Here is a 26291-nt window from a genome sequence, read left to right on the forward strand (position 1 = left end):
CCACAGCTTCTCCCGCCCGTGTTTTCCCTTGTGCCTCTGCCCTGCCGTCGTCGTGCGCCCACCGCGGCAAGCGGCCACGGCCACGCAGTCGCCTAGAATAGCCTGCCACTACCACCACCATGGTTACCTCTCCACTCGTCATGTGACCATCCCTCCCTGCTAGCCCTGCTCTGCAAACCATCCTTTCCACAAACATCTCCCACCACCACGCCCGCCCGCAACAGGCTGCCCCAGTCCAATTTGCCTGTCCGCCGCCCGTCCCACCATTCCTTTGCTTGTTTGATGAGCATCCTCCTGCACCTGCTTGTGCGGCTGCAACCGGGTGAACCCAACTGTGGGCTTCCCGCGGCGCCCACCCAAAGGCGCCGCAAACTCCATCGACAACAACAAAAAGGGGGTTGCTTGTAGCCGATCCATCAACCTCGCCCCTCTGCCCAAACACGGCCATGATGACAGTGATGCTGATGCTGATACCGTTGCTGTCGTGCTGTCCTTGTTTAGTGGCGGCTGCCATAGCCGCTCCTGCTCCTGCTCCTGCCATAGCCGCTGCCGCCTGCGCCAAGCCCTCACCACAACCACAACCACAACCACATCACTCGTTCAGCCCGCATCAAACCTGCTCACCTTACCTAACACATGGTAATCTGATCCGCCATTCCCTCTCTTGCAATCCTCGCCACTCTTGACTTTGTCGCCCGCCTCCCCCCTTTGCCCGTCTGTTTCGGCTAGCACCCAACGGTGCTTGTGGCGTTAGCTGGCCGGCTTCACCTGCGCCGTTCTGACGCGCTCGCTCAACGGCCATCCTATCCACCACAGCCGAAACCCTTGCCCTCCATGGCCCTTCACCGATGAGAGGCGCGCCGACCCTCATTTACCACTCCCCATGAGGAAACGTCCCGTGCCCGCGCCTTCCTCGTCCTGCTTCCTCGGTATCCGGACCCGCTCCTGATTGGCCTGTCTGCACTCCTACGCTTGACCGATCACAGCCTTCTCCCAAGCACCTCGTCTACCAGAGACCCCTAGCCAGGAAATGCTCATACACACATATTCTGGGAGCCGCTAGTCACTCTGCAGGACATGTCGCCGAGTCAGAGCATGGCATCCACCTCGTTTCCCATCACAAATGTCCTCCCCGTCACGAGCAACGACTCGCATGCCTTGCATGCCTTGCTTGTCTTGCCTGCCTCGCGACCTTTTCGACCCTCTGGACTTGCTTGGCTTTATGGTCTGACAATCATTACTTACAGTAGTCGCTCTTCGGGTACTCGCATAATGATCCCACCCAGCTTTTAACGCCATATGTCGCTAACGAAGATCACTCAATTGCGTGGTCCTAGACTATGGTTGCTTTTTTTGCTCTCCTGTCGGTTACCTGTACGCGAGCCTCGACAAATGGCTGAATTGGGACGCACCAATGGCCCTCCAAGCCTCTTACGGTCACCACTGGCCCATGATGTCTCTCTTTCCGGTCACTTCTCTGCACTATCACTTGCCCATGCACAATATCCACTTCGTCACCACCTGAGAGAGCCACTACGGCATGCCGCAACTGACCAACGGCCCGAGTACCTGAGCTTTCGACTCTTGCCCGGGCCAGCTATCCACAGAGTTTCACAAGTGTTTTCTGTCGTTGTACAGACCCAGTGTCCTGACAAGTTACACCACATGCCAGGACGCTTACAGCCCTAGCCCAAAGCTGAGTTGAAAGCCGTCGCCTCAATATCATGCCGCTGCTCTTCTGTCCGGAAATGCATGCTCTAACTAACACGTCCCTTGCTTGCATCCACACCGTGCAATGCCAACAACAACACATGTCTTATCCCGGGCAAAGTCACATCCTGGCACTCACATCAGCCGTCTCAGGTAGCCATATCCATGGGCGGCTATCCAGACACGTACGTCGCCCGTGTCGTCTCACGCCAGAATTAGCGAGTCCACCCAAGTGGTTGAGACATATGAATGCTAAGCCTTGGACTTACTCACACTGCATCCCTGCCGTCGGAAGCAATTCCCCGGTTCTCGTGCATCCTCAAAACCACGCTAACTACCAACGCAGGATCGTCGTGGAAGAAACGTCGCGCCGATCAATTGCAGGCAGATGATGCATGACCAATACTTAGCTCGCCCCGGCAGCTTAGATCCGTAAGCCTCTAGAATTTTTGCTGATACCGTCCAACCGATAGCTATCACTTCGCTTAGCCGTGCATATTTTCCTGCACGACATCGAAACATCCAAGCCGCCTGGCCATGCAAAACACTCTCGCCCAGGTTAGCCTTATGCTACAGCAAGCAAATACAGTCGTCGATGCAAACATTAACCTCCAGTGCTAGTCCAAGTTCAACATTGCTCAACTTACCTTTGCCACTGCCGATTATTGTCTCCCCATGGCACTTCGGACGACCGTGTCTCCTCCAACATGGCTTGATAGTCAGTCTCAACATGCCGGCCCTCGGGTCTCCATTGCGGTGCCTGGATGTACATAGGCGTAGCTCGTATCAGTTGCTAAACAGCGCGATGGATCCGATCGACACGGTTGCCTGCATTCCATTTGTTAGTCACCAGCATATGCACCCATGGCTTCCATAGGCAGTCATCATTGTTGCAATTTCCCAATAGCGTGCCGCACACGCTACGGGGCAACGGGCCTTGAAAGACTTGACCGGGTTAATGCTCCTTTCCGCCTTCAAGTGCGTGTTCCGCAGTTGGAAAAAGGTCACTCTGCCGTCGGTCGGTCCTTTTTGTCGGAAGGTCACCATCCTCCTGCTTTAGTCAGACGCAGTCGTGCCTCGGCATTTGATATTTTATGTGGAAAGATGGGCGAGAGCGTGCTCGTGATGGATCGTTGGATCGGAACTGGTCGGCCCCAACAGCAATCTGTAATACACTTTTGTAGCAACAGCAGCAACGACGACGACGCTTTGGAATTAGCACTGTCATCCATCAAATGGAATCCATAAACATACGTTAGCTTTGGCACAGTATGTTTACTTACACACATGAATGCCTTTCAAATGTGTCTCATTTGGGCGTGCATGGACCAACGGTTTCACTACCTTCCTATTTCTTTGTGGGGCTCGCTATCCGGGCCGCGTCCGTACCTTATTTTAACCCCCAAGACCAACAGAGAAAAGTATGCGCACTGCTCCTGAAATAATTTATTAGCCTGTGGGGAGAGTAAAAAATGAGTCGGATCAGTTGCGCTGATTCAATCTTTGTCGCAGGCGGGCGGAGGCGTTGGCACATGGGTGCATCCACAACAGTGCGAGGGGAACGAAGAGCAAGATACCCTTGCCGATTGGACGAACCCGTGCGATTGTAGTGTGCGTGTCCAGTAACGAAGGAGTCTACATCCATGCCATCATCCTACAGGATCGTTCCTAGACGTGGATTGCACCGAAGGAGACGGCTTCAGAGCCTTCGCGAACATGATACGGTTGTGCGTTTTTTTTTCACCTGCACGACATTACCATGGGCCCCGAGCAAGGCTTGGGCTGTGCGTCCACAGGCATCCAGCCACTGTTCAATGCCGCCGGTGGATCCTCAAATCCTTCGCCTGGTGGCTCTAATGGCCATCCATGTCCATTCTTCTAGATGTTTTCAAAAAGAAATCATTTAAGCTCCTGGTGGTCATCAACCCTACTACATGATAGGTGGCATGGCCGATGAAAGGCTCAGACGCTTGTGTCGATCCGGATTGCTACCACCTCATGGCCATGTCAACTGCGCTCGACACGCCATAGGTAAGCGCTTGCATACCCATGTTGTCCTTGCCGGGATGGCCTTGTGTTCTTGGAGACACACAATCTGTCTACCAGACATTGCCATTCGCCTTCAGGACTTGAAATCGCTTTTACATTCATTCTGTCTCCGCCGAGTTCTACTCCACTCCTATTCTCAACCTGTGCCGCGTCACCTGCATAAGGCTGCACGGTGATCGCCTTATCCTACCGTTTTAGACATGGACAATTCTGGCCACGGATCCATGCAGCCGGAGGCCTATTATGAAGCTCCTCTGCCATCAACACAACGCCACCCCAGACCATCATGTGTTCTAGACAGCATTGAACATAATCCAGTGACATGCCGGTTCCCGTGGCAGGGGTGCTGGAGAAGCAAGGCTGCAATGGAGAAAAACGCAAAAGTGGTGACAAGATACAGACCGCTAGTCAAGGGATGTATCATTGGGATGTGGAGATCGTATTTGATCAGCTGATCGGTCATTGCAGAGTCGAAAACTGGAGCGCTATCTTCCTAGTCTATGCAGCCGCCGTGTTGTTGAATTGATTATAACTGGATACGAATATTGACCCAAGAGGAGTTAAAAACAAACGGAGGATGGAGGTTGTGCGAGATTACGATTTTTCATACGGTGCTAGAAGATCAAGGAGCATCCAAATCATGCAGGCAATCAATTTGATCGTCGCGACTCCTATAATATCTGTGACGGCTTGGTCACATTATGCATCGCCATCGCCCTGTAACACACCATCTGCTATGCGCTGTAGATCATACTAGGCGTCTGCGTCTTGTACAGCTTATTTGTTGAGACGAATTGAGGCTGCCTCTCTGCGAGTCCCTCGTGCAGCCACGCGCCTCTTTCCTCTCAGAAAGAGCACATGATCACGCCTTCTCCAGAAACAGAAAGTGTATGAATGACGCACCGTGCTTTTGAAGACTAGGCGTATGTACTTCCATGTGTACATGGATAATACAAGGGTCATCTACACTTGGCAGGATGCGGTATAATCATGGGCATCCATGCGGATGATCCATTCATGATACGCTCAAAGCCAAAAAGCCCCTTTGCCCACACGACCTCGCCGTCTCCTGATATCAAATGATACTTTCAAGCCACTCAGGCTGTATTCTGCTCGGTGTAATGTCCTCTATTCTAGACTACGCTTTCCTTCGCCACAGTCTTGTTCTGTAAGATGACTATCAGCCAGACTGGCCCATTCTCATCCACACGCCATAACACTTATCACGCCCAGAACGCAGATCTCCAACACCATCTTTTTATCTACCAATCATACTCGATGAGTGGCTTGATCAAATCCTACTCTACAAGCAAGCCGGCGTCCACACATCTAGCGTCAGCCAGATAGGAAGAAAAAAAGAAGGAAGGAAGCCTCAAAGGGACGTATCGTAATGGAGATCATACAAGCATTGCTCTCTATGCTCTACCGAAGCTACCGCCCGTAGTAGCCGCTTGAATGGTGGTCTCATGCGTAGTACCTACGTCGGCTTACATGGCCGAACTCTTTGACGAATATCTTTTTCTTTTCTCTCTTGCTCCCGCAATCCTCTCCACATTCACCCCATTTTCCGCCTTATGATATTATGTTTGTTTTTGGCTCTGCCCGCTGCCTGAACTCCTGTAGCCACAAGCCGTATGTATCCATGAGTGGTTACGGAGAAACAAGGAATTGGTGGAGGAAATGCCTGTCCTTTTGGCGTTTCCCACCTACGGCTATGGCGTCTGCATATTGCATGTTGCATGTTGCATGGTGGGCAAGGGAAGAAGGAGTGGTGCATTTGGTAAGAAGGGGGGTGAGGGGTGAGGGGGGATAAGTCATCAACCAGAGGAACCGTGTCTCCCCTGTCCCGCAGACTTCCTTTTGCTACGCCACCTAGTTTTGCTTCTCCCCCCTAGTCCCAGAAAGCGGAAATATGAGCGACGCTAATGGCGCATTGCAAAAAAGCGGGACAAAATGGGAAAAAAATATAAGCTGAAGATGTTACGCGCATGCATGCATGTAATGCACGCACCTTAGCCAAGTCTGTCCGGCGACGACACATTGGAATGGCTGGTGTGGGGTATGCACTGTAGATTCAGGATTGCTGACCGTTGAGTGGAAAAAGCAAAAACCAAAAGCTAGGCTGACGATAAAAGCAAAGGGGCAAAAGATGAGGTTTGGTTGGTTCATTGGAAAAAGAAAGAAGCAAACAAAACCTAAACCTAACCTAGACAGTCTGCTAGTATTATCAGATCAAAGCTCGATTGCCGAGTTCGCTGTCTAACCTCGTACGCCCTGTCTCCACTATGTCCTAAAGAGGAACTAGTCTTGTGCTTCTAGCTTTCCCCCCCCCCCCCGTACAGCGTGACGCTCGAACAACACGCTGGTTTACCCTTTTCGCTCCTTACTCCTCTCGGTAATCCTTTTCTTTTCTCACCACTCGCTTTCATTCCCTCTCCCGTGACCGTATATCTTCAACGCCTACCCTCATTCGGCCTTTGTGACGAGACCAACCCAGTAAAAGTTCCCCTTCTATCACTCTCCGAGTTTCATCGAGAATTCTTATCAATTGCACTTCTCCATTTACGCCCCCCTTTTTGGGGGGTCTCGAACTTACACCAATGTTCGTGTGTATGGGGCATTTTGTCATTTCACACAGGTAAACCTATCACGAGTTATTTTTGCTCGAGAAGAAGGTGTATACGTAGGAATTAGCCACAAACAAGAAGAAGAAGAAGAAGAAGTACCGGGAATTGAACAACTGAACCCCAAAAATGAATAGAAAAAAGAAAAGAAAAGTGAGAGTGTAAAGAAAAACAGCGGTGGCGCTGTACGCATGCATACCCATCCCACCCTATGACAGAAAGAAAACAAAAAAAACACAAGCATAATGCATAATTGCTTGCATAGGTAAAGTAAAATCCCCAAAGAATCCCGTATTTACCAAACATGGGCAAATGCAAATGCAAAAAGAAAAAGGTCACCTTTTCTACCCAATGCATTTCAACGCCCATAATAACGGCGAAAACAAAACTATTCTGCAATCATAATTTTCCTTTTCTTTCTCTTTGTTCCCAGCTATTCGGTAAATATTAAGTGATGCAAAAAAAAACTTTTTTTTTACAGGTAACAGCAACCGATATAACAACGACGGCGGCGGTCCGAGTTTCGCTCTCTCTCTCTCTCTCTCTCTCTCTCTCTCTCTCTCATATCTAAAGGTGAATAGCCGACTTCAACCTTCCCCCCCCCTTCTCCTTCCCGACTTAACCTCATTCTCTACAAGCAAAAAAAAATCACAAAAATGTACCTCAGACCTGGTTCCTTCCCACCCCCCCAACCATCTCGGGTCTTCCCGCAGCATTTTTAATCTACGTGATTTGTCGCTTGTCATGAAACCCCCCCTTTTTTTCCCCTTCTTCCCCTTCTTCTTCTTCTTATTCTTTTATAGACTTGGACTTCTAAAAGGAAAAAAAGGGGAAAAAAGGTTATCGTAAGTGGCCGTAAGCAGAAAGGAGAGAGAGGAGAGAGGGGGAAGAGAGAGAGAGGAAGAAATGGGTAGAGAAAAAAAAGATGGGTATCTGTCTAACGGGTGATTATAACTACTATTGCCAAGTGAACACTGATATAATAAAACTCTCCAAATTCATGGTACAGAGAGGTCTTTGATTTTGGAAATTGGGGGCGTGTACGTTGTATAAGTCGAGTAGCCAGTACCATGGCACAGTGAAGAACCTGCAGAGAGACAAGATACAAAACTGTCTGATACTTTACATCACATATCTATCATTCATTCATTCAAGGTGAGGCAGCAACAACACACTTAGATCACAGGTTATTGAACGATATCCAAGAACACACACTATGTCATCATTTCATATGTCACAATATCCAAACTATTTTGTATGTACCAACCACGAATTATAACCCGATCATCGCCGACCACATCTACCGACTACCCAATCTACTTGCCAACACCATTTGACCCTGCCATTTCGTACTCTCGCGCATCCTGGAACAAATCGATGATGCAGCTGGCACTCCAACTCTGCGTGGGACATGAGTCGCCACAGAAGTCGCCGTCCTTCTGCGTCAGCTCCGTCAGACCAGCCCAAGGAGATTCCTGAATAGCCTTCATGCAACCGGCCAGACGACGCGTGACTTGTTGGTAGCTCTCGATGCGCTCTTCGGGTGTCTTGCGGCGCTGAAGGTCGAACTTGAGCATGGCACGTAGGAAGAAACCTGTAGGCCAGAGCCATTCAGGTCCCTGGTGGTAGTTACGGCCCTTTGACGTGTGGAAGTCCGTGGAGTCTTCGCTGTTGATGTAATAGCCCCGGTAGTTGAGGTCAGAGGGATCGAGCGTCTTCATGCCCTGAGGTCCTAGGAGCACTTTGTCGGCCATCTGAAGGGCATTCAGAGCATGCTCGGGTTTGCATAGGTCCGGAGCAACCACCAGCATGACAGGGAAGTTGGGCCTCAATTGGTAGTCCTCGTACTCCTTGCCTGACCGGTACAAGTCCTTGTAGATTCCGCGGCGGTTGATGATACTGGGGTTGACGTCGTAGTTTCCATCTTCCTCAGCAGAGTGAGGAACGTAGAAGCACCGCTCAAAGTTGGCCTTGATCAAGTCGGCCCACTCCTTGTAAGTAACCTTCTTGCCGTCGTCCAATTTCACTCCCTCGTACTGGAATTGGCCTGCTGCGTACATGTTGGCGCACCAGCGTACGGTGCTGTACAGCATACCGATAATCTCAACGGGGGCACCGTCTCGAGGCGTTCCGGGAACACCCTTGTTGCCAGCCTTTTCGCTCTCACCCATCTTGTCCATCCATGTACCGCAGTTCCACTGGTTGCCACCAAAGATCAAGCCCGTCTCCCAATCTGTCCATATCTTGATGTCAAAGCCTTCCGACTTCATCTGTCTATCAATATTGGGACCTGCGTCGTACTCGCGGAATTCTATACCCGAGGCGTGTCTTTGAAGGGCTTCCTGGATGACATCTTCAATAGTAGAAGACTTGGAGTACGCACGTTCGTCAGTGTGCGCAAACCATGTGTCATCGTACGGGAAGAATCGTCGCCTGACTTTTTCTTGGAGGATATCCATGCCGTTTGGCACAATCTTCGTGTAATCCTGGATGTTTTGGAGGAACCACCAGACAGAGTCACGAGAGTTGTAGCGTGGGTTCTTACCACCACCGAGAAGATTGGGAACCATGCCATGCTTCAGAACACTGGCGAAAGCAAAGATGTGCTCTTTGGCGTCATCATACCTTTCGGTACCCATGTATAGACCGCGGGCTGAAATGGTGATGTCGCGACCCCAGCATCGTGCCCAGTCATAGGCGAAATGAGGGAGACCGGCAGCCATGCTGGGCACGCTCTTGTCTGGCCACAGTGACGCGCTGTTCATGTAGCCAGTGACTTGGCAACTGACGAGCGCAAGGCTCTTGAGGAATTGGTTACCCTCTCGAACGTTCTCGCCCATCAACTCGATTGCGCGCTCCACTGCAGCATTGTATGCAGTCTGAATGACTAGCGCAAAGTATCTCGGGAGCATGAAGTTGGGAACTTTGCGGATGGCATCGAACTTCGACTCTAGCCACTCGGCAGGTCCTTTGATGTTGGCGTAACTCTTCTTCTCAGAGATCTTTTGTAAACGGCCAAGACAATAGTCAAGGGCCCACTGTCCTTCGCGAAGGTGGTTGCAAAGAGGATGCCCAAGGTTGTTGTCATTGACAATGTCACGAAGCACACTCCACCATCCTTGCAGACCAGCGTACACAAGATTCCCGTGTTCAGGAATGTTGTAGGTTCCGTCTTTATGGTCTGTGGCATCACGTTCCTCTTCCTCGCATCTGTATAAGATGTAGTTCAGATCAGTCAAGTTAACGCCGCTGAAGGCCGCCTTTGCTCCGCTGGTGACGAACTTGTCTAGACCATCGGCATGCTCGGCACTTGGTACCCAGGTTTCGAAAAGAGCGATACTGCCTGGAGGAAACTTCTCGGGGATACTTATTGTCGTCTCATCACCAGCCAGCTCGATTTTGACTCCCTCGAGGTCGTTTGTCTTGCTCGGCAAGCCACGCAGTGTTGTCTTGTCGCCAATCACACTAGCTCTTGTTTCCGCGCTGTTGTCAACTTCCAGATTCCAAGCCCCAATGAGCTTTGCTTGTGTACCTGGAAGCTTGGTCTTGCCAAACCCTCCATTGCTGTCACTGTAGCCTGGGAATGCGGTATGAGCAATCAGGAAATATCCTTTTCTGGTATGAGGGTTGACACGGTGGACGGTGATGTATTCATTGTCGTGATGAATATACGTCTCATTGTACTCCTCTTTACCCATTTTTACGTGGATCTCATTGATGATCTTGCGGATACCTCCAATACCACCTTCGCCAGCTTGTGGTTTGATGGGGGCGCCGGTAGAGTTGGCCGAGGAGTAAAGCCTCTTCTCGTGAACAAGCTCAATTAGCTCAGGGTAGACTTCGTCAAAACCAAAGACACTACCAGTTGCGCAGTCACACATGGCAACGAGCGCTGCAGTAGGAAGCGTGTCGCGAGCATCACGTTTTTGGGCTGGAGTCTCATTGTCGTGTGTGCAGTCCATGAAGAGCGCGTGTACCGGACTGCGCTTGATCTTTTTGATGATCGGTTTTGATGTGTCTGCTCCATCGGTTGCATGTGCAGCGTTGAGCACTTCGTCGGTTTCAAAGCTGCCGATAGGAACACCGCCATGACGATGTACAAGCCTGCTGAGTTCTTGGGTACTCCATGCTTGCATAGCCTCCCGAATGAGCGCGCAGATGCCGAGCTTCATACAGAATTTGTAATCCATCTCTTCAGAGCCAGTGAAGAGTTCAGCGCAAACCATAATGTTGGAATTGACGCTTCGTGCCTGGTCAAGCATGTATTCGGCAAGATGCAACGGTGTAGAGTGACAGTTGTCAATTCGGAAACCCTGAAAGTACTTGGCCATCAGTCGCGTGTACTTGGCCATGTGGTCCCAGAGAAACGGGTTGTCTTCCGGACCGGTTCCATATCGAAGTTTGACGCAATCGCCCCAGACAATGACCTCGCGCCTTAGATATGCCCTGGATTTGGGTCCAGCATTGTCGCGCATCGCATCCGCCGCCCAAACCCAACCATTGTTCACAAGGGCAAGGGCCTCGGGGTTGTGTTTCTTCGTAGTTGCGTTGAGCGGTAGCCGCGTAAAATATGTCTCGATCAGTGGGTTTTTGTCGTTGACTTCTCCAAGCTTAGGTCCATGGGCATCTATCCTGACGTACTTAATCCGGTTGAAAAGCTGCTCCAAGATCTCGGCTTGGTCTCCGTCATACTCACGGTAGAACGGAAGATTGACCTCGTTGAGAATGGCCGTGATTGTGCCCTGTGCTGCACGATCATCTGGCGTATTGCTGGTACTAGTGTCGTACCGGCCAAACAAGGCGCAGAGGAGGCTGGCACCGATACTCGGGTCCATTGTGCGACGGTAACGTTCGCCCATTCGATCACCACCACGCAGTGCATGCTCAACCAACCAGTCAGCCTTCTGCTTTAACGGCCAGTCTCGGACTGCATCAAGCCCGCTAGGGCCTGCTTCACTGAAGCTGGTGTCAACGAAGTTGACTTTGCCGGATGTCCAGGCCTGCATTATGGCCTTGGTATCTCGATCAACATCGACAACGTAGAATTGCCAGAGCTGAAGCTTGCTGAGGACATGGTCCTTGACGCCCTGCATGACCTTCAGGAGGTCGGCCTCACTCTCAAATGTGGTTGGTAGACCGTGCTCTTTGAGCTCTTTGCCAAACTGCAACAGGGCTGTATCGAGCTCAAGAGCAGGACGCAGGTGAGGTGCCGTGTCAACGTTGTAGCCAGATTCAGGGTGCTCCTCAAGCCATTTGCTGTTGTTGGCCGTGTGGTTCCAGACGACATCAGTCATAGCAAGCAAATTAAACTTGTCGTGCATCTTACGGACCAGATCCGCAATATCCTTTTCGCCATTCTTGAAGATGGCGTCGTCGAATGTGAGCTGGTCGTATATGCTGTATGGAGAATTTGAATCACCCCGCATCATCAGCGGTGTGAAATGGATCATGTTGTAGCCACGCTCGCTAATACCCCGCAGGTGGTTGTCCCAGTCTGTGGGGTAGTTCCCCATGAACTTGGACAGGCAAGAGAAGATGCAGACAGCCTCGACCGGCAAGTGCTGACCATGCAACTCCAGACTCGGACAAATATCAATGTAGTATGTGTCTGTACGCGTGGGTTCTGGTGACGTGACGTCCGTAAGTGACCACTCCGGCAGTGGTGTGTAGGTTGTGTAGAAGGAGAAGGCATTGGCCTCGTATACAGGAATCTCGATCTCACACATGCCCGTAAAGTTGGGCTCTAGTCTGCATCCAGTGTTAGGGGCGTTGAGACCATGGAGAAAGCAGGAGCTTACTTGTACTCGCGGTAGTTGCTGCGTTCAAACTTGTTTCCCTTTTCAGGAATGTTCACCCAAAGACTGCCCTCCCGACATATTGAGCTGGTACCTTGAATTTGGAAGCATATCGAGTATGCAGGATTGGTTGGTGGAGGCAGGTAAATGTACGTGCCGGGGACGTCTGGCGTGCCGTAGTCGGTCAATGGCAGCAGGTAGACAACCCTCTGGTCCGAAGACTTGGAGTGGTGTGGCAATGCTACAGACATGATGGTGTCGAGTGACAAAGAGTCAAGCTGAGCTGGCGGTAAACAATGGCAACAGACACTCGAGGAGGGTTGCAACGAGGGAGTAGTGAGGAGAAAACAACTGGGCGAGTGCTGTGCGGGGGGGAGAAATGCAGTGCACCAATGGGCTCAACTGAGGCTCTCAACAGTCGAGGGGCCGTAACGCGCAGAAGCTTCTGAGGCTGTCAATGGCCCTCGGTGTGTGTGGGGAAAAAAGAGACAGCAACAACGTCTGGAGACGTGTGAGATTGGTAGTGGGCGGTCGCGTACTAGAACACAGCGGCCACAAGCGCAACACGCGGGAAACGTCATTGCCCCAAGCTCTAACCCCAGCCTGCCGCCCCGTTCCTGACAACGCTACAATCCAATAGCGCGAGGGCTGGGCGTCCGTCCCAACGCAATCGAGTTGGCTCCAAAGAAACTGTTGAATACGCTGAAACTACCACTGGAAAAGCTTGTTTATGTCCCTCTGGCCACCGCATCCTCATATGGTACAAGTGGGCTCCCTCCAATGCTACTTCCCAACCCTCTCCCAACGCCTATATGCAACATGATGCAGGAATAAAGCACTTAATGAATATGCATGCAGCCCAAACTCCAACGCTGGCTACTAAACAGATACCAAGCAATACTGCTGCCACGAGCTCAGAATGATCAAAAGATGGGTATCGCGACCTCGTGGCAGCTCACGCGGGACGAAACGAAGATGCGCAAAACAACAGCTCAAATCCAACCCTCTCTTTTTCGTCACCTCATGCATACGCGCCCAGGGGGATGATTGTTTGCAATTGAACCCCCCCTTCCCCCATGTCTTCATCAGAACTTGATGTTGAAGGGAGAGCCCGGTGGATCGCGCAGGTCCAGGCGGAATTGTGTCGATTCTGAGTGTTCGCGCATATGGTTTGCTTGGGTTGGTGTAGTATTTTCGTCCAAGTCAACCGAAGATGCTTCTGTGCTGACTGACGGGGGTGCTCTTGGAACACCTCGTTTGTGGGGAACCCCTTCTCGGCTGTCTGAAGACGAAGTCAGGCGTTCCGGAGACATCTCACGCTCACTGTAACCCCCGCCACGCATGCGCAGTACAGGGTTGCTCGCAGGTTCCGACAAAACCGGTGGAGGATTGGGCGGCGTAGCACGCCCATTTCTGTCAGACGAGATTCCGCGAGAAGAGGGTTTGATGTAGTCAGTTGATTGACTCCGTTTGGTAGAAGGCTTCTGGTTTGATGAATTACCACCTTTGCTCTTACTCTGGCCGTTTTTCGAGGATGTTTGTTGTTGTTGTTGCTGTTGTTGCTGTTGTTGCTGTTGTTGCTGTTGTTGCTGTTGCTGCTGTAATTGCTGCTGCTGCTGCTGTTGGTTCTCGGCCTCGAGAGAGTTCAAGAAGTTGATTTCCTCTGTCAAAAAATCTTTCTCTGTCCAGCAGCCCTGCCAGCAATTTCGCCAATCCAAGATTAGAAACTGGAAACAAAAGGCGTCGATTTTGATTGCCGGCTGGAAACAGATACACAAGTTATTGTAGTTCATTTTGTTGAACTCGGAACAAGAATGGAGGAGGCTGATGTGACAAGTAATTGCGAACAAAAGGTAGTAGTTGAATGGGGGCAGTTTCGACAGCTCATCCTTGAGCATTTGTGGCGTTGTTTTTGCGCCTTGGCATTCTTGTTGGATGGCAGCCTGAATCGCTTTTGGGAAGATTTCGTCTGGTAATTGTCGTAGCCAGTTCTTGAACAAGGAACCAATGACATTGGGGTCGTTTAGGTTCGGGTCGCTGATCAAATCGATATCCCGGTCTATAGTATTGTTAGTAACTGCAAACGTGATAGATATGATGAAACATACCCTCATCAAACTTGCGTTCGTAATATCGAACTTGTTGGGCAGATCCCGGGACACGATATAAGCCTTCCTCTTCACAACCTCTCATGTTCAAGTAACTGCAGTATTGGTTAGTGACCATAGCTCATTCAATCTGGAAATTACCTACTCGATACATCGCCAGGGCAGAGCCGGCATCCAGAATTCAGTCTTGTCGCGTGACTGTTCTAACCGGGTGGATATTCTGGTCAGTCTCGTCTGTTCTATTAGTGGCTTGTGTATGATCTTGCAGACATATGGCTCATTCATTACGGGCGTCTGGGTCTCGTGGTTGCTCGAACTTCGTGCTAGCTTGCCGAAAACGCCCTTGCGTGCAGAGTCCATCTTCTCTCCCATGTTGCGAGCCCCTGAGCCGAGCTTGAAAATGAAACCATGTCCTTTGGTCTCGTTGAAGGAGTTGGAGGCAACCGATAACTGCTCTGACTTGTCTCTTCTTGATCCAGCGTCATCGTTGTGTGGTATTGGTTTGGGTGCCTCTTGCCGTTCTGTCGAGTGGGTTCGCATCTTGCCCATTCCCATTTGGCGCCATGACTGACCCTTGTCCATTGTTGTCGGTTTCAGCGGCGTACCGTCGCCATTCGTCGTCCACGAGCCTGCCACGTCTGGTGATAATTGCCCTGGGGGCACCTTGTTCAGTTTTGTACGCGATCCCGAGCCTTCCCCCTCTTTGATAGATTTGGACCTCGACAAAATACCCTGCTTCTTTGGTTTTGGGTTGTTGCGTTTGGATGGGTCAGTGTGCAGGTCAGAGTCGTTTGATAAGGCAGAAGGTGCCCGTTGGTCTAAGCGTACGACTTCGGAGCTGGTGTCTACTAAAATTAGCAAAACTGGGTCATTCGGTCAAATTGAAGCCCTTACCATCGGAATTGGGAGTGCGCACAGGGCGGCCGAGATCCGGTGTGGATGCGCCACTCCGTCCGTTGGAATACAGGGTTGGGGACGATTGCTGCTCGTGAAGCTGCCGTGACGAATTTCCTTGGCTGTGGTTGAGGCGCGAGGATGACTTGTTAGCGGAGAAGTTGGCGAAGATGCTCTTGGAGTCTTTGCGAGGTTTGGGTGAGGCTGGTGATTGCGGCATATTGTGGAAAGCAGCGTTGGGTGCTGCGTAGTCGAACTTGTCGAGCATCTCTGGTGACCGTGGACTCCTCGGACTCAGGGGCGCACTACCACCATTATCTTTGGGCTTTCCCCGCATGGCCAACGAAAGTGTCGAAGATTTAGGCATCGTGTGTGGTATTTGCCGTAGATGGTTTCGAGGCTACCGGCTGGGTCTTACAACTCTGTTTGAGAGCAAAGCTTGTCCCAGTCCGCGCGCCGAGTTTGCAGGTGGGGATTCCAAAACAGCCCAATGAATGTGTGCGGAGGGGAAGCAGGGCCAGATGCAAACAGTAGAGCAAGCGTGCGAACAGGCGATGCGGCGCGTGCGGAGAGGTAGGGTTGGTGGTGGTGGTGGTGATAGCAGTAGCGGTGGGAGCAGTGGTGTTGGTGGTGGTGGTGGTGATTGTTTTATTGGACGCGGCACATGAGTGTTTGGGCAGTGCGAGAGGCTGTGTTTGCCCATGGCAGTCAGCGGTGCGCTCAATCGTGGGCATGAGGGGCTGGAAGAGCAGGCGAAGGAGTTTAGCAGAGGGCGCGGGGTAGTACGAACCGTGGTCGGGGTGGTCAAGTAGTTGTGTGTGCCCTGGTCAGCGTCGTGTGCAGGCGTATGTATGTGGGTGCGTCGTGTCGCGATGTGGTCAGATATATCTCACCAACGGCAAGGCGTGGTTTCCATGCAGGAAGGCGGGAGAGAGACGGGGGGGAATACAAAGGGCGTGACCCTGGCTCTTGGGCACTGGGCTGACGCTTGCAGGCCCGTTGCTTTCTGGCAGCTTCCCCTTAGGGAGGTCGAGTCGGGCGGTGGGTGACAGCAAGGCGGCCCTGCAACGTCTGGGACACAGTCAGCAAGCGTTGCGCAACGGCAAAGGGGCGGGCGCTATGGCGACTGTTGTACAACATTGGAGCGGGCACAGGTGAAGGCGGACGAGGGAGGTGTGCCAATGCCCGTCTGGGCCATCGGTCGACTTACCCACTCACTCACACAGACATGCACGCCCAAAACAGGGGACAGGCGTCGGCTGGAGTCGCTGGCGGGCGCAGACAAAGACAGGGACAAGACAAGACGACGCCTCTGCAGGCCGACGAGGGTTCACGCGCCGAGAGGAAGGGAATGGGGAGAGTGGATCTATTTTGGGGCTCAGCACGCGTGCGTTCCTGACTACAGGCTTAGCTGCCCGTTGCAAGGGCGAGTGCGGTGTCCGGGCGGTGGACACGGCGGAGGAGAGGGGGTGGGCTTTGGCCAGCACTCAGCAGAAGGGGCACGAAAAAGGACGAGAGGGCGGTGGGCGCCGGGCACATGAGGCGCGCGCGAGGCGAGGGTGGCGGTGGTGTGTGTGTGTGGTTTTGGTGCTGGCCGTGGTTGTGGGAGGAGGGGGTTGTTGCGATGGTAGTGGTGGAGGTGGTGTTGGTGTTGGACGTGGATGTATGCGCTGCAGTAGGCTACGATACGCTACGCTACGCTGCACTGCGCTGCTGCTCTGGTGCTCTGGTGCTCTGCGACGTGCGACGGAGCGAGGCCATGGGCTGCAAAGGGCGGCAGCGCCAACGACGAGGCCAGCGCACGGCCCCAGGTACGAGGACGCGCGACGCTGCTAAAACCCCAATTCGGCCCAGAGACGCTATCGTGCGCAAACAGGTGTCCACCGCGGATGCACCGCCGGCCATGCGCGGCACAGTGAATACGCAGTGTGTGCTACGGATTCATCTCGCTGCTGCTGCCATCACTACACACACATCAAGCCTCTAGTATTTCTCTCCATCTCTCCTCTGAAATGCGTCTACAGAGGGCCGGCATACTTTGGCTGGCGGGGCAACCACTTCACCACAAACGCCAAGGAGCGGGTACAGTGCATGTGTGTATATGCACACATGTCCGTATCTATGTAAGTGTGTCTGGATGTACGTATGTACTATGCACACAAGTACATACGTACATACACCAGCCGCCGCCGAGGACAGCGCAGCGCAGTGCCGTGCCGTGCCGTGCAAAGTCAAAATAAGTGCGAATGCGTGTGTGTGTCCATGGCTCCATGTCACGCACGCATGCTACATCCATGAGCAGCCTGCCAAGCCTTGTTTCAGACATCTTCAGACTCCCTCGCCCGCTCCGAGCTGCCTCAGGCCCACCCCTGTCGTCCGACGCAAGCACCCAAGCTCGACACCAATGCACCACTCCTGTAACCCGTCACTCAAGCACTAGATCCCTCCCTCCCTCCCACCACCACAACCGCACCCCCCCAGTCTCTAACATGTCTCTTGTTTCTGGGCCCGGGCGTGCTGCCACCACGGCCATGCCCGACAACACGCTTCTCTTCGTCGACAAGCACGTCCGCTACATCCAGAGCCTCGATACTGTGCGTGCGTCCTGCTTTTGCCTGGCCGCGCAAGCACCCGGCCCTCAAATCCCGCGCTGACCCGCTCCAGCGCAAAGACGAGCTCGAGTACTGGCTCACCGAGCACTTGCGCCTCAACGGCCTCTACTGGGGGCTGACGGCCCTGCACCTCCTCGGCCATCCCCATGCCCTTCCTAGGGCTGGCATTCTGGACTTTGTATTCTCCTGCTTGCACCCTGACGGCGGCTTTGGTGCTGCCCCCGGCCACGATGCACACATGCTCTACACTGTGAGTGCCGTCCAGATACTCGCTACGCTAGACGCTTTTGCCGAGCTTGACGAGCGCATCCCCGGCGGCCGCCACAAGGTTGGACAGTGTAAGTTGCTCGCGCGTCGCTCGTCGTCTTCGCACGAGGAGGAATAGTCGCACTCATGCCATGTCTAGTCATTGCAAACTTGCAGGATCCCCAAACAGGCACATTTGCAGGTGACGAGTGGGGCGAGCAAGATACTCGCTTCCTATACGGTGCACTGAATGCCCTCTCGCTCATGGGACTGCTCAATCTGGTCGATGTTGCAAAAGCGGCTCAATACGTGCATTCGTGCGCCAACTTTGATGGCGGCTACGGAACCAGCCCTGGCGCCGAGTCGCACGCTGGGCAGGTGTTCACGTGTGTTGGCGCACTGACCATCGCTGGTCGACTCGACCTTGTCAACCACCAAAAGCTTGCCGCATGGCTGAGCGAGCGACAGCTCAAAAATGGTGGCCTAAACGGGCGGCCAGAGAAGAAGGAAGATGTTTGCTACAGCTGGTGGGTCATGAGCAGCATGGCCATGCTGGACAAGCTGCACTGGATAGACGGCACCAAGTTGACGCAATTCATCTTGCAGTGCCAGGTACGTAGCTGTCTGTCTTTGCTCGAGCTTGCATCTGATGTCTGTAGGACCCGGAACTAGGTGGCCTCGCAGACCGCCCAGGCGACATGGTCGATGTCTTCCATACCGTCTTCGGCATTGCTGGTCTAAGTCTTCTCAAGTACCCAGGCCTTGAAGAGGTAGATCCCGTCTAGTATGTGCTTTCTCTCGCGTGTCCTGAACATAGACACTGACTTTGAACTAGCTGCATGCCTCGATCTGTGACTCGTAGGTGCTTAGGTAAGTGACCGGTAATGCCATGGATCAAGTCTGCGTCCGGCCTGTTCTCGTATCTGCTCAGTGCAAGTTGTAAATGTCTGCACTCACCATGTACATGTCACCCGTCATTGGATGCATCCAGCTCTGGAGCGACTGCTTGCATCCCTGCCCCATGGCAGTCCATGTGCGTGCGCAGTCCAGTCTCCTGCCATTGCCCTCCCGCTATCTAATACCTCACGGCTTCTCCATAGGTGCTGAGACACAAAGCGGGAGGAAAGTAACGGTGGCTGCCTCTTTTGTCAGTGCCGAGCCTCTCCACGTGCTCTGCCTGCTAGAACACCACCAACAAACTTTCCCCTCGTCTGCAGATACTGTGTGCCTTCCCCCCATGTCCTGACTGCGAGTGCTTCTGTCTCTTTCTCTACTTCCTCTTACCTGCTCAGGCCATGGGCTGGAGCTACCGCAGCGGTCGGCAGCCATCTCTGTATTGCACCTCTCATGAGCAGGTCTTCCACTGCCACTTCGCCTTCTCCTCTGTCAGCCCGCTCCTTTCGCAACACTTCGCATTTGCTACTGTGCCGCTGTGCTGCTCTTGTGTCTGCTCCAGTTACGCTCCTTACAAACGCCAGTGCTCACGCTGCAGTTTCTCCTTTGCAGACTGCGACCTCTGCAATCGTCCGGCATGGCTAACATACCGCTTCACTGCAACATCTGTCCCAAGAAACCAAATTTTAGCGATGTCTCCCATCTACTTACCCACATCGCCAGCAAGGGCCACTTATCCAACTACTACAAGGTCAAGGTCCGCTCCACAAATGAGGAATCATCCCGTCAACTCATCGAGACATACGACCAATGGTATGCTGAGTGGTCTGTTGAGGAGCTCATGTCGGAGCGGATGAATCAAAAGGACAAACGTCGCACTCGGGCAAAGCCAGCTGGTATAGCCCATGATGTCTGCGGTCCATTGCATGGCAATGTTGCTAACTTCACTGACCTGTAGCCCGTTCTACTTCTGCTCCCAAGATTGAGGCTCCTGTGCCACGTCCCGTTCGTCGCGCTGCCGCCGCTGGTAACTTTCTCGATCCCCGTCTCGCAGAGCAACAGCGCCAGCATACAGCGATAAAGGTGGAGCAATCGCCTTCACCCATCTCTCAAACTGCAGGCCCAGTTCTCCGTAACCGCAACACTTTCGCGCCCCATATGCAATACTGGCCTACAGAGTCGCGCGCCAGCTCTCAAAGCTACACGAACCCCGATTATGAGACCTCGAGTGAATACTCGGACCCAAGCGAGAGGCGGCGATCATACCAACATGCAGCGGCTTCTTGTGCAATTGAGGATGATCCTACAGATGTAGCGGACTTGATGGCTGTCAGTGAGTCAACCAAGCTCAAGGGTGTGTACTGGCCTGGGATGGACATTTTTGATTCAGCTACCCCGGAGATGCGCCGCAAGAGGAACCAAAAGAAAGACAGTTCTGTTGTTGCACAGTTAGAGCTCAACTCCTTGGATGTTGAGGCAACGGAGCTCATTTTCACTCCTTTGGGGACGTTCAAGCGACAACGAAGAATCTCATGTTCTGAGTCTGATGGAGATGAGGTTGAGCTCAAATCCGAGAGCTCTCCTCCAATGCGCAGGCGTCCTGCACTCGCGCATCTCGACGTCAACACCTCTCGTCGTTCCAGACAACCAAATCACCCTGCATTCCCCTTCCTGGATCGCAGCCAGTACGATGAAGATTATGGCCGCGCTAGCAATCGCGCTCGCGCATCAAAGCGAAAGCGGTTTGATGTCTACCAAGATGACAGCGCAGTTTCATTCTCACAACCTAGCAGTATGACCTATCTGACATCGGCCTTCACACGTCAGCCCTCGCCGAGTCCGACAGCCCCTTTTCATACTTACAAGCCTTTCAATGATTCGTTTCAATACGATAACAAGGAGAACATCATGCCCTCGTTTCATCAAACAGCATATGGCAACGTCCATAGCCATCAGAGTACTGGCTACCAGTACCCTGCTTACGCCTATGGCCTAGGCCCTGATCATCAGGTCTTCCAGTACAGTACCCACTTGTACAATGCGGCTAATGACTACCCGCAACACGACCAAGACGACGATGACGACCAACGCACTGTCACTGCGCCGCCTTCTCCGTCTACGAGCTAAAGGATTACCATGTCATGTCGAACTCTCAACACGATACCTACAACTTGGCATACCATTCTCGATGCGTTTACAAACTCACGCTTCGGGCGTCTTCTCTTAAAGACATTTTAGTGCTCCGCTTTTGCATGATATCATACAATTTATTGCCGTATCCTATACCGTCGACTATGATATATCCGAAGAGTGGCAGGCTGAAAAGATCACTGGAAAGATACTCAGACATGTCCTCTCTCATTTCTATACCGTTCCCTACTGTTCAATTTTTCTGATGAAAATGGGTTGCTGGTGAACAGCTGCTGAGCATATATAGTATCGCTGCTTTTACGTCTTCATCGTTAATAAAGTAGCTGTGATAGAATCTATCTCGGTGTTTCAATGTCTTGTCTATAAACACACGGCTGTGCACCCCATGTACGCCCATGTACTCTTGGGCGGCTTCTAGTTTCATCTCCGCAATTACTCTACCCTCTTCTAATTAATATTTTCTACTCATATATCGATTCTCGCTCGATATCTGTGAATGCTTCTTCCTTTTTCTGATAATATGCCCAAAATAGTTGGTTCCTTCTACTCTTTATCCAGCTTCTCATACTCCATTCCTCTTCTTAACCTTTACTCCCACTTTCCGCTTCCACCCATGACCTTACTCCTCCTCACTTTTTCTAGATGCTCAACACTCTCATACCCATTCACCTTGGCGTATGCAATTCTTAAACCCCCGCCAACAACCCACATGATGACTCCACTTACCACAAATAAGCCCACGCGCTGGGTGGTGGTAAGAAGTTGGAAGATTGGATACGGGTAAAAGCCATTTTGAGAGTAGCAGATTTCCTAAGGCATTGTCAGAGCAGCGAAGCAACATGTGAAAAGTCAAGAAGTTCATGACTTACGATCCAGATCCAATAGGAAAAGGCGACAATGGTAGAAAGAGCAAGAGTTATCATGGGCGCCGACTCGTTCATGGGCGTTGTGGGCCATGGAGGGGAGAGCAGCAGAGAGTCTACGGTAAGAACAACAGCAGGCACGAGATGAAATCCAATATCATAGAATACGGGTGGTAGTGGTATTTCTCTGTGACATTCACGTCAGCCCTGTTCGTTTTGACCAACTACTATCATATCGACGACGGCAATGCGTTGAGTAGGTTAGAAAACAAAGTTATACATACGGGCTTACAAGCAGTTTCCCATCAATAGCCTTGATTGTCCAGTAAAGCACTGAAATGGTGATTTCCATTGGTGCTGCGACCAACGCTAGGTAGTTCTTCAACCTAAAGAGGTGCAATGAGAAAGCCGCTGCGGGTGGGTCGGAAGGCATATCCGGGGATCGGTCCAAGGCTGTGGATGTCAGGTCCGCCAAAAGGGCGACGATGAAGGTTAGGGTAGAGATGGAGAGACCGAGTATGGTCAGGAATTGGAGATGCCACCCAAATGAAGAACTCTAACCGACATGTCAGGATACTTGTGTGTAATCGTACTTGGTGAACTGTAAAAACATACAAAGACATTTGGATTATCGGCCAAACTTGGATATGTTAGTTTCTTTTTTTTGTTCTACCCTTTTGGAAGCACGTACAATTTGAAAGATAGGTAGAAACTAATCAGGCCAATGACCTACGTCCCAGTTGATCAGCATGTAAAGTTTGTCTTTATTTTTTTTCTCACGACAACTCGGTTCTGCAACTCACATGCACAGCACCTGAAAATCCTTTAGAGGGAGAGTCAAATCGTTGGAGCGGATGCCGCCGGCTCGACGTGGGCTTGATCTCAGCCGACGTTTTGGATGCCATCTCGCTCTTCACGATTATGATCAAGATTGTAAAAGAAGATAACTTGATAGTGAAATGACCGCCTGATAAACGAGATTCGAAGGATAGAACGTTGTACAAGACAAAAAGAAAGTGTGCAGAGTAGGAACCCTAGCGTTTACAAGACGTGACGTATTCAGTGGATACACAACAAAGTTCACCTTGACAGGGTACAAGCCAAGCACACGTGGGTCCCGCTGTCGTGTCGGATGGAGCCTCGGAAGGGTTCCGCATCCGGATCTGACTAAGCTGTGGAAGCATGTAACTTCCCTCTTGCAACCCTCGCACTTCATCCGTTTATGCTATTCATACTCTCCTCAACATATGTAAGCTCGCACCCCACGTTTCCCAGTCATCTGACGCCGGGTGGATAAAAGCTTGCCGCGCTTGAGGCTATTCTTCGGCTCATCCATAAGATGCCGAGCGAAACCAGTCCGAGAACGAATCAGGTTGTCCGGATGGCAAAACCTCGGTACACATAGCAATCCCGCTATGTTGGCTTCTAAAATCGGCCAATGATACATATCTGTGCTTCTCCACATTATCGTGTCGCGATGAAGAGGTTGGTGGGATAACAGCATGTCTATCGGAAAGACGGACAAACAGCCCGAAAACAGGATGGGGTGGAGCGGGTGAAACTTAGGTACATAAGATTTGAAGGGCTGCACTTTAAAAGAAAGGTACCAAGCGGTGGTACTCGCAACGTATAATTTGCATCTCGGCTGCATGTAGCAAAAAACAACGTTTATACTCTCTTTTCCCCAGTCTCAGAGTCCTGGTCACGGCTCTATCTCGTCACACATCTACAGCCATGAGCTCAAAAGTTGAGACTACTCTCCAGTCTCTGACACTGGAAGAGAAGATCACTCTCCTTGCTGGCAAGGACTTTTGGGAAACAGTTTCAATACCAGAAAAAGGCGTTCCTGCTATTAAGGTACGGCTTGCAACTACAGCAATGGGCGTGCATCGAATCTGACAATTGGAAGACCAGCGATGGACCGAACGGCGCACGCGGTGGAGTCTTTACTGGAGGAACACGAGCAGCCTGTTTCCCTGCTGCAGTATGCACGGCCGCAACGTGGGATCCTGCAAACGGAAAGCGGATAGGCCATGCCTTGGCAGAGGAAACCAAGACCAAGAGCGCGAGAGTGCTGTATGTGTACTTCTTGATAGTGCATGGACATTACTAACAGTCTTATCATAGACTCGCACCCACCATGTGCAACCACAGGCATCCACTCGGTGGTAGAAACTTTGAATCATTCTCAGAGGATCCGTATCTAGCCGGAAAGATGGCTGCCAATGTTGTGAATGGACTCCAGGAGAAAGGCATTGCAGCAACGATCAAGCACTTTGCGGCAAACGAGCAAGAGACAGATCGCCTGCGTGTCAATGAGATTGTCTCGGAACGTGCGCTGAGAGAAATCTACATGAAGCCTTTTGAGATCACTGTCAAAGAAGCCAATCCTCTTGCCGTTATGACCGCGTATAATAAGGTCAACGGTACACATGCGGACTCAAACGAGTTCTTATTAAAGCAAGTTCTGCGTGGCGAATGGGGCTGGAACGGCCTTGTTATGAGCGATTGGGGCGGCACAAACTCTACTGCCGACTCACTGAATGCTGGACTTGACCTCGAAATGCCTGGACCAACAAGATGGCGTAGCGTCGAAGCAGTGACCGAGGCGGTTAAGAAGGGCGAAGTTACAGAAGCTACCATCACCGAGCGAGCGAAGAACGTTTTGAATCTGATTGAGAAGGTAGGAGCATTTGAAAACCCAGAGATACCACCAGAACGGTCTGTAATCGACCCGAAGCATTGCAAACTCATCCGCGATGTTGCCGGACAGGGAATCACGCTGTTGAAGAATAATGGTGTTTTGCCGCTCAGAAAAGAGAAAGCCAAAGGCAAGAAGATTGGGCTTTTTGGTCTGGCCAAGGAAGCTCTTATCCATGGCGGTGGCAGTGCGTCTTTGAATGCTCATTACCGCATCACGCCAGAGGAAGGCCTCAAATCTGCATATGGCGACGACGTAGAATTCAAGTTCGCCAAGGGCGCAGCAACGTACCGACTCCTCCCTCCTCTATCAAAAGGCTGTAGAGACATGGATGGACATGATGGATGGACGATGACGCTTTTCGGCAAAGACAACAGAAGTAGGCCGATCAAAAGCGCTCACCGTGTCAAAGAGGCTGCGTTCTCTCCTCTTCTGGAACATCAGGCCAAACACAGTGAGGTCGTATTTGGCGCAACTTTTTACCCCGCCGAGACTGGCTGGCATTATCTTGGATGCTCAGGTATCGGCCCAACGACTGTATACATCAGCGAGAAACTCGTTTTCGAGCAAAAACACAACTCGCCCGACGCAATGGGCTTCCTCTTCGGCGGCAACCCCGAGAAAGAGTTCCGCCACTATTTTGTAAAAGACCAATGCTACAAGATCGAAATCATTTCCAAACCGCCAAGCGGCAGCAACGACGACGCCGGCATCCTCGACGGTCTCCCGGGTTTCAGACTCGGCTTCATGTACGAGAAAGAGCACGACAAGGACCTTGCCGCCGAAGCCCAAGCCGTCGCCAAAGACTGCGACTACGCCCTCGTCTTCACGGGCCACACGCCCGTCTGGGAAACCGAAGGCCAAGACCAAGCCAGCTTCCACCTGCCACGGGAAGGCACACAAGACAAGCTCATCGCCGCCGTAGCCTCCGTCAACCCGCAAACCATAGTCGTAAACTCTACCGGCGTAGCCGTCGCCTTGCCCTGGCTCGACAACGTCGCCGCCCTCATCCAAGCCTGGTTCCCCGGCCAAGAAGCCGGAAACGCAATCGCGGATATCATATCAGGTGCCGTGAATCCCTCGGGTCACCTCCCCATCTCCTGGCCTAAACGCATCGAAGATGCACCTGCTCATGGCAATTTCCCCGGCGAGAGGGATGAGAGTGGTCAGCTTACTGTCGAGTACGCCGAAGGCGTCTTCGTGGGGTATCGACACTACGATCGTCTTGATAAGGGGACTGTGCATTTTCCGTTTGGATTCGGGTTGTCGTATACGACGTTTGCCATCTCAAACACTGCCGTTGCAGAGCCTTCTTCTGGTACTTTTAATGCGTCGACTACGGTTACGAATACGGGAAGTGTGGCTGGAGCTGTGGTTGTGCAGGTGTATGTTGGCAAGAAGGAAAAGTCAGATGAACATCCTGTCAAGACGCTTGCAGCGTTCCACAAGGTGCATTTGCTGCCTGGGGAAGAGACGGTGGTTTCGCTGTCATTTGCGAATAGGGATTTTGCATACTTTGATGAGGGAGCCACGGAGTGGGTGGTGGAGAAGGGTTTGTATGAGGTTTCCTTTGCGCAGAGTGCGGGACATGTGGATGAGGTTGTTGAGGTTGAGGTTGAAGGGGTGAGGGGGTTGAAGATTTAA

At 51.9% G+C, this 26291-nt stretch overlaps 7 protein-coding genes across 7 annotated transcripts; 3 read left to right on the plus strand and 4 right to left on the minus strand.

The window, feature by feature from the left end:
• Positions 1–3192: 3192 nt before the first annotated feature.
• COCCADRAFT_87077 (uncharacterized protein) lies at positions 3193–3345 on the minus strand (the record flags this gene model as incomplete). The annotated part of the gene is made up of 1 exon (XM_007710681.1): positions 3193–3345. A coding segment is annotated over one exon (153 nt), but the record flags the coding sequence as incomplete, so codon positions are not given.
• Positions 3346–7699: 4354 nt separating this feature from the next.
• COCCADRAFT_2155 (glycoside hydrolase family 133 protein) lies at positions 7700–12429 on the minus strand (the record flags this gene model as incomplete). The annotated part of the gene is made up of 2 exons (XM_007710623.1): positions 7700–12131; positions 12182–12429. 2 exons carry the CDS (start codon positions 12427–12429, stop codon positions 7700–7702), a joined length of 4680 nt encoding a protein of 1559 aa, XP_007708813.1.
• Positions 12430–13263: 834 nt separating this feature from the next.
• Positions 13264–15547, minus strand: COCCADRAFT_87033 (uncharacterized protein; the record flags this gene model as incomplete). The annotated part of the gene is made up of 4 exons (XM_007710682.1): positions 13264–14237; positions 14287–14381; positions 14432–15134; positions 15181–15547. The coding sequence occupies 4 exons, from the start codon at positions 15545–15547 to the stop codon at positions 13264–13266; spliced, it is 2139 nt and encodes a 712-aa protein (XP_007708872.1).
• A 2122-nt stretch (positions 15548–17669) lies between these two features.
• Positions 17670–18916, plus strand: COCCADRAFT_87136 (uncharacterized protein; the record flags this gene model as incomplete). Its single annotated transcript, XM_007710683.1, has 5 exons — positions 17670–17774; positions 17845–18130; positions 18199–18650; positions 18698–18822; positions 18874–18916. The coding sequence occupies 5 exons, from the start codon at positions 17670–17672 to the stop codon at positions 18914–18916; spliced, it is 1011 nt and encodes a 336-aa protein (XP_007708873.1).
• Positions 18917–19569: 653 nt separating this feature from the next.
• On the plus strand, positions 19570–21059 carry COCCADRAFT_33850 (uncharacterized protein; the record flags this gene model as incomplete). The annotated part of the gene is made up of 2 exons (XM_007710652.1): positions 19570–19828; positions 19891–21059. 2 exons carry the CDS (start codon positions 19570–19572, stop codon positions 21057–21059), a joined length of 1428 nt encoding a protein of 475 aa, XP_007708842.1.
• Positions 21060–21671: 612 nt separating this feature from the next.
• On the minus strand, positions 21672–22851 carry COCCADRAFT_33851 (uncharacterized protein; the record flags this gene model as incomplete). The annotated part of the gene is made up of 6 exons (XM_007710653.1): positions 21672–21893; positions 21953–22133; positions 22231–22502; positions 22562–22586; positions 22638–22675; positions 22750–22851. 6 exons carry the CDS (start codon positions 22849–22851, stop codon positions 21672–21674), a joined length of 840 nt encoding a protein of 279 aa, XP_007708843.1.
• Positions 22852–23680: 829 nt separating this feature from the next.
• On the plus strand, positions 23681–26291 carry COCCADRAFT_2159 (glycoside hydrolase family 3 protein; the record flags this gene model as incomplete). Its single annotated transcript, XM_007710624.1, has 3 exons — positions 23681–23803; positions 23856–24022; positions 24074–26291. The coding sequence occupies 3 exons, from the start codon at positions 23681–23683 to the stop codon at positions 26289–26291; spliced, it is 2508 nt and encodes an 835-aa protein (XP_007708814.1).

The sequence above is a fragment of the Bipolaris zeicola genome (assembly GCF_000523435.1).
Source record: "Bipolaris zeicola 26-R-13 unplaced genomic scaffold scaffold_20, whole genome shotgun sequence".
NCBI lineage: Eukaryota > Fungi > Ascomycota > Dothideomycetes > Pleosporales > Pleosporaceae > Bipolaris > Bipolaris zeicola.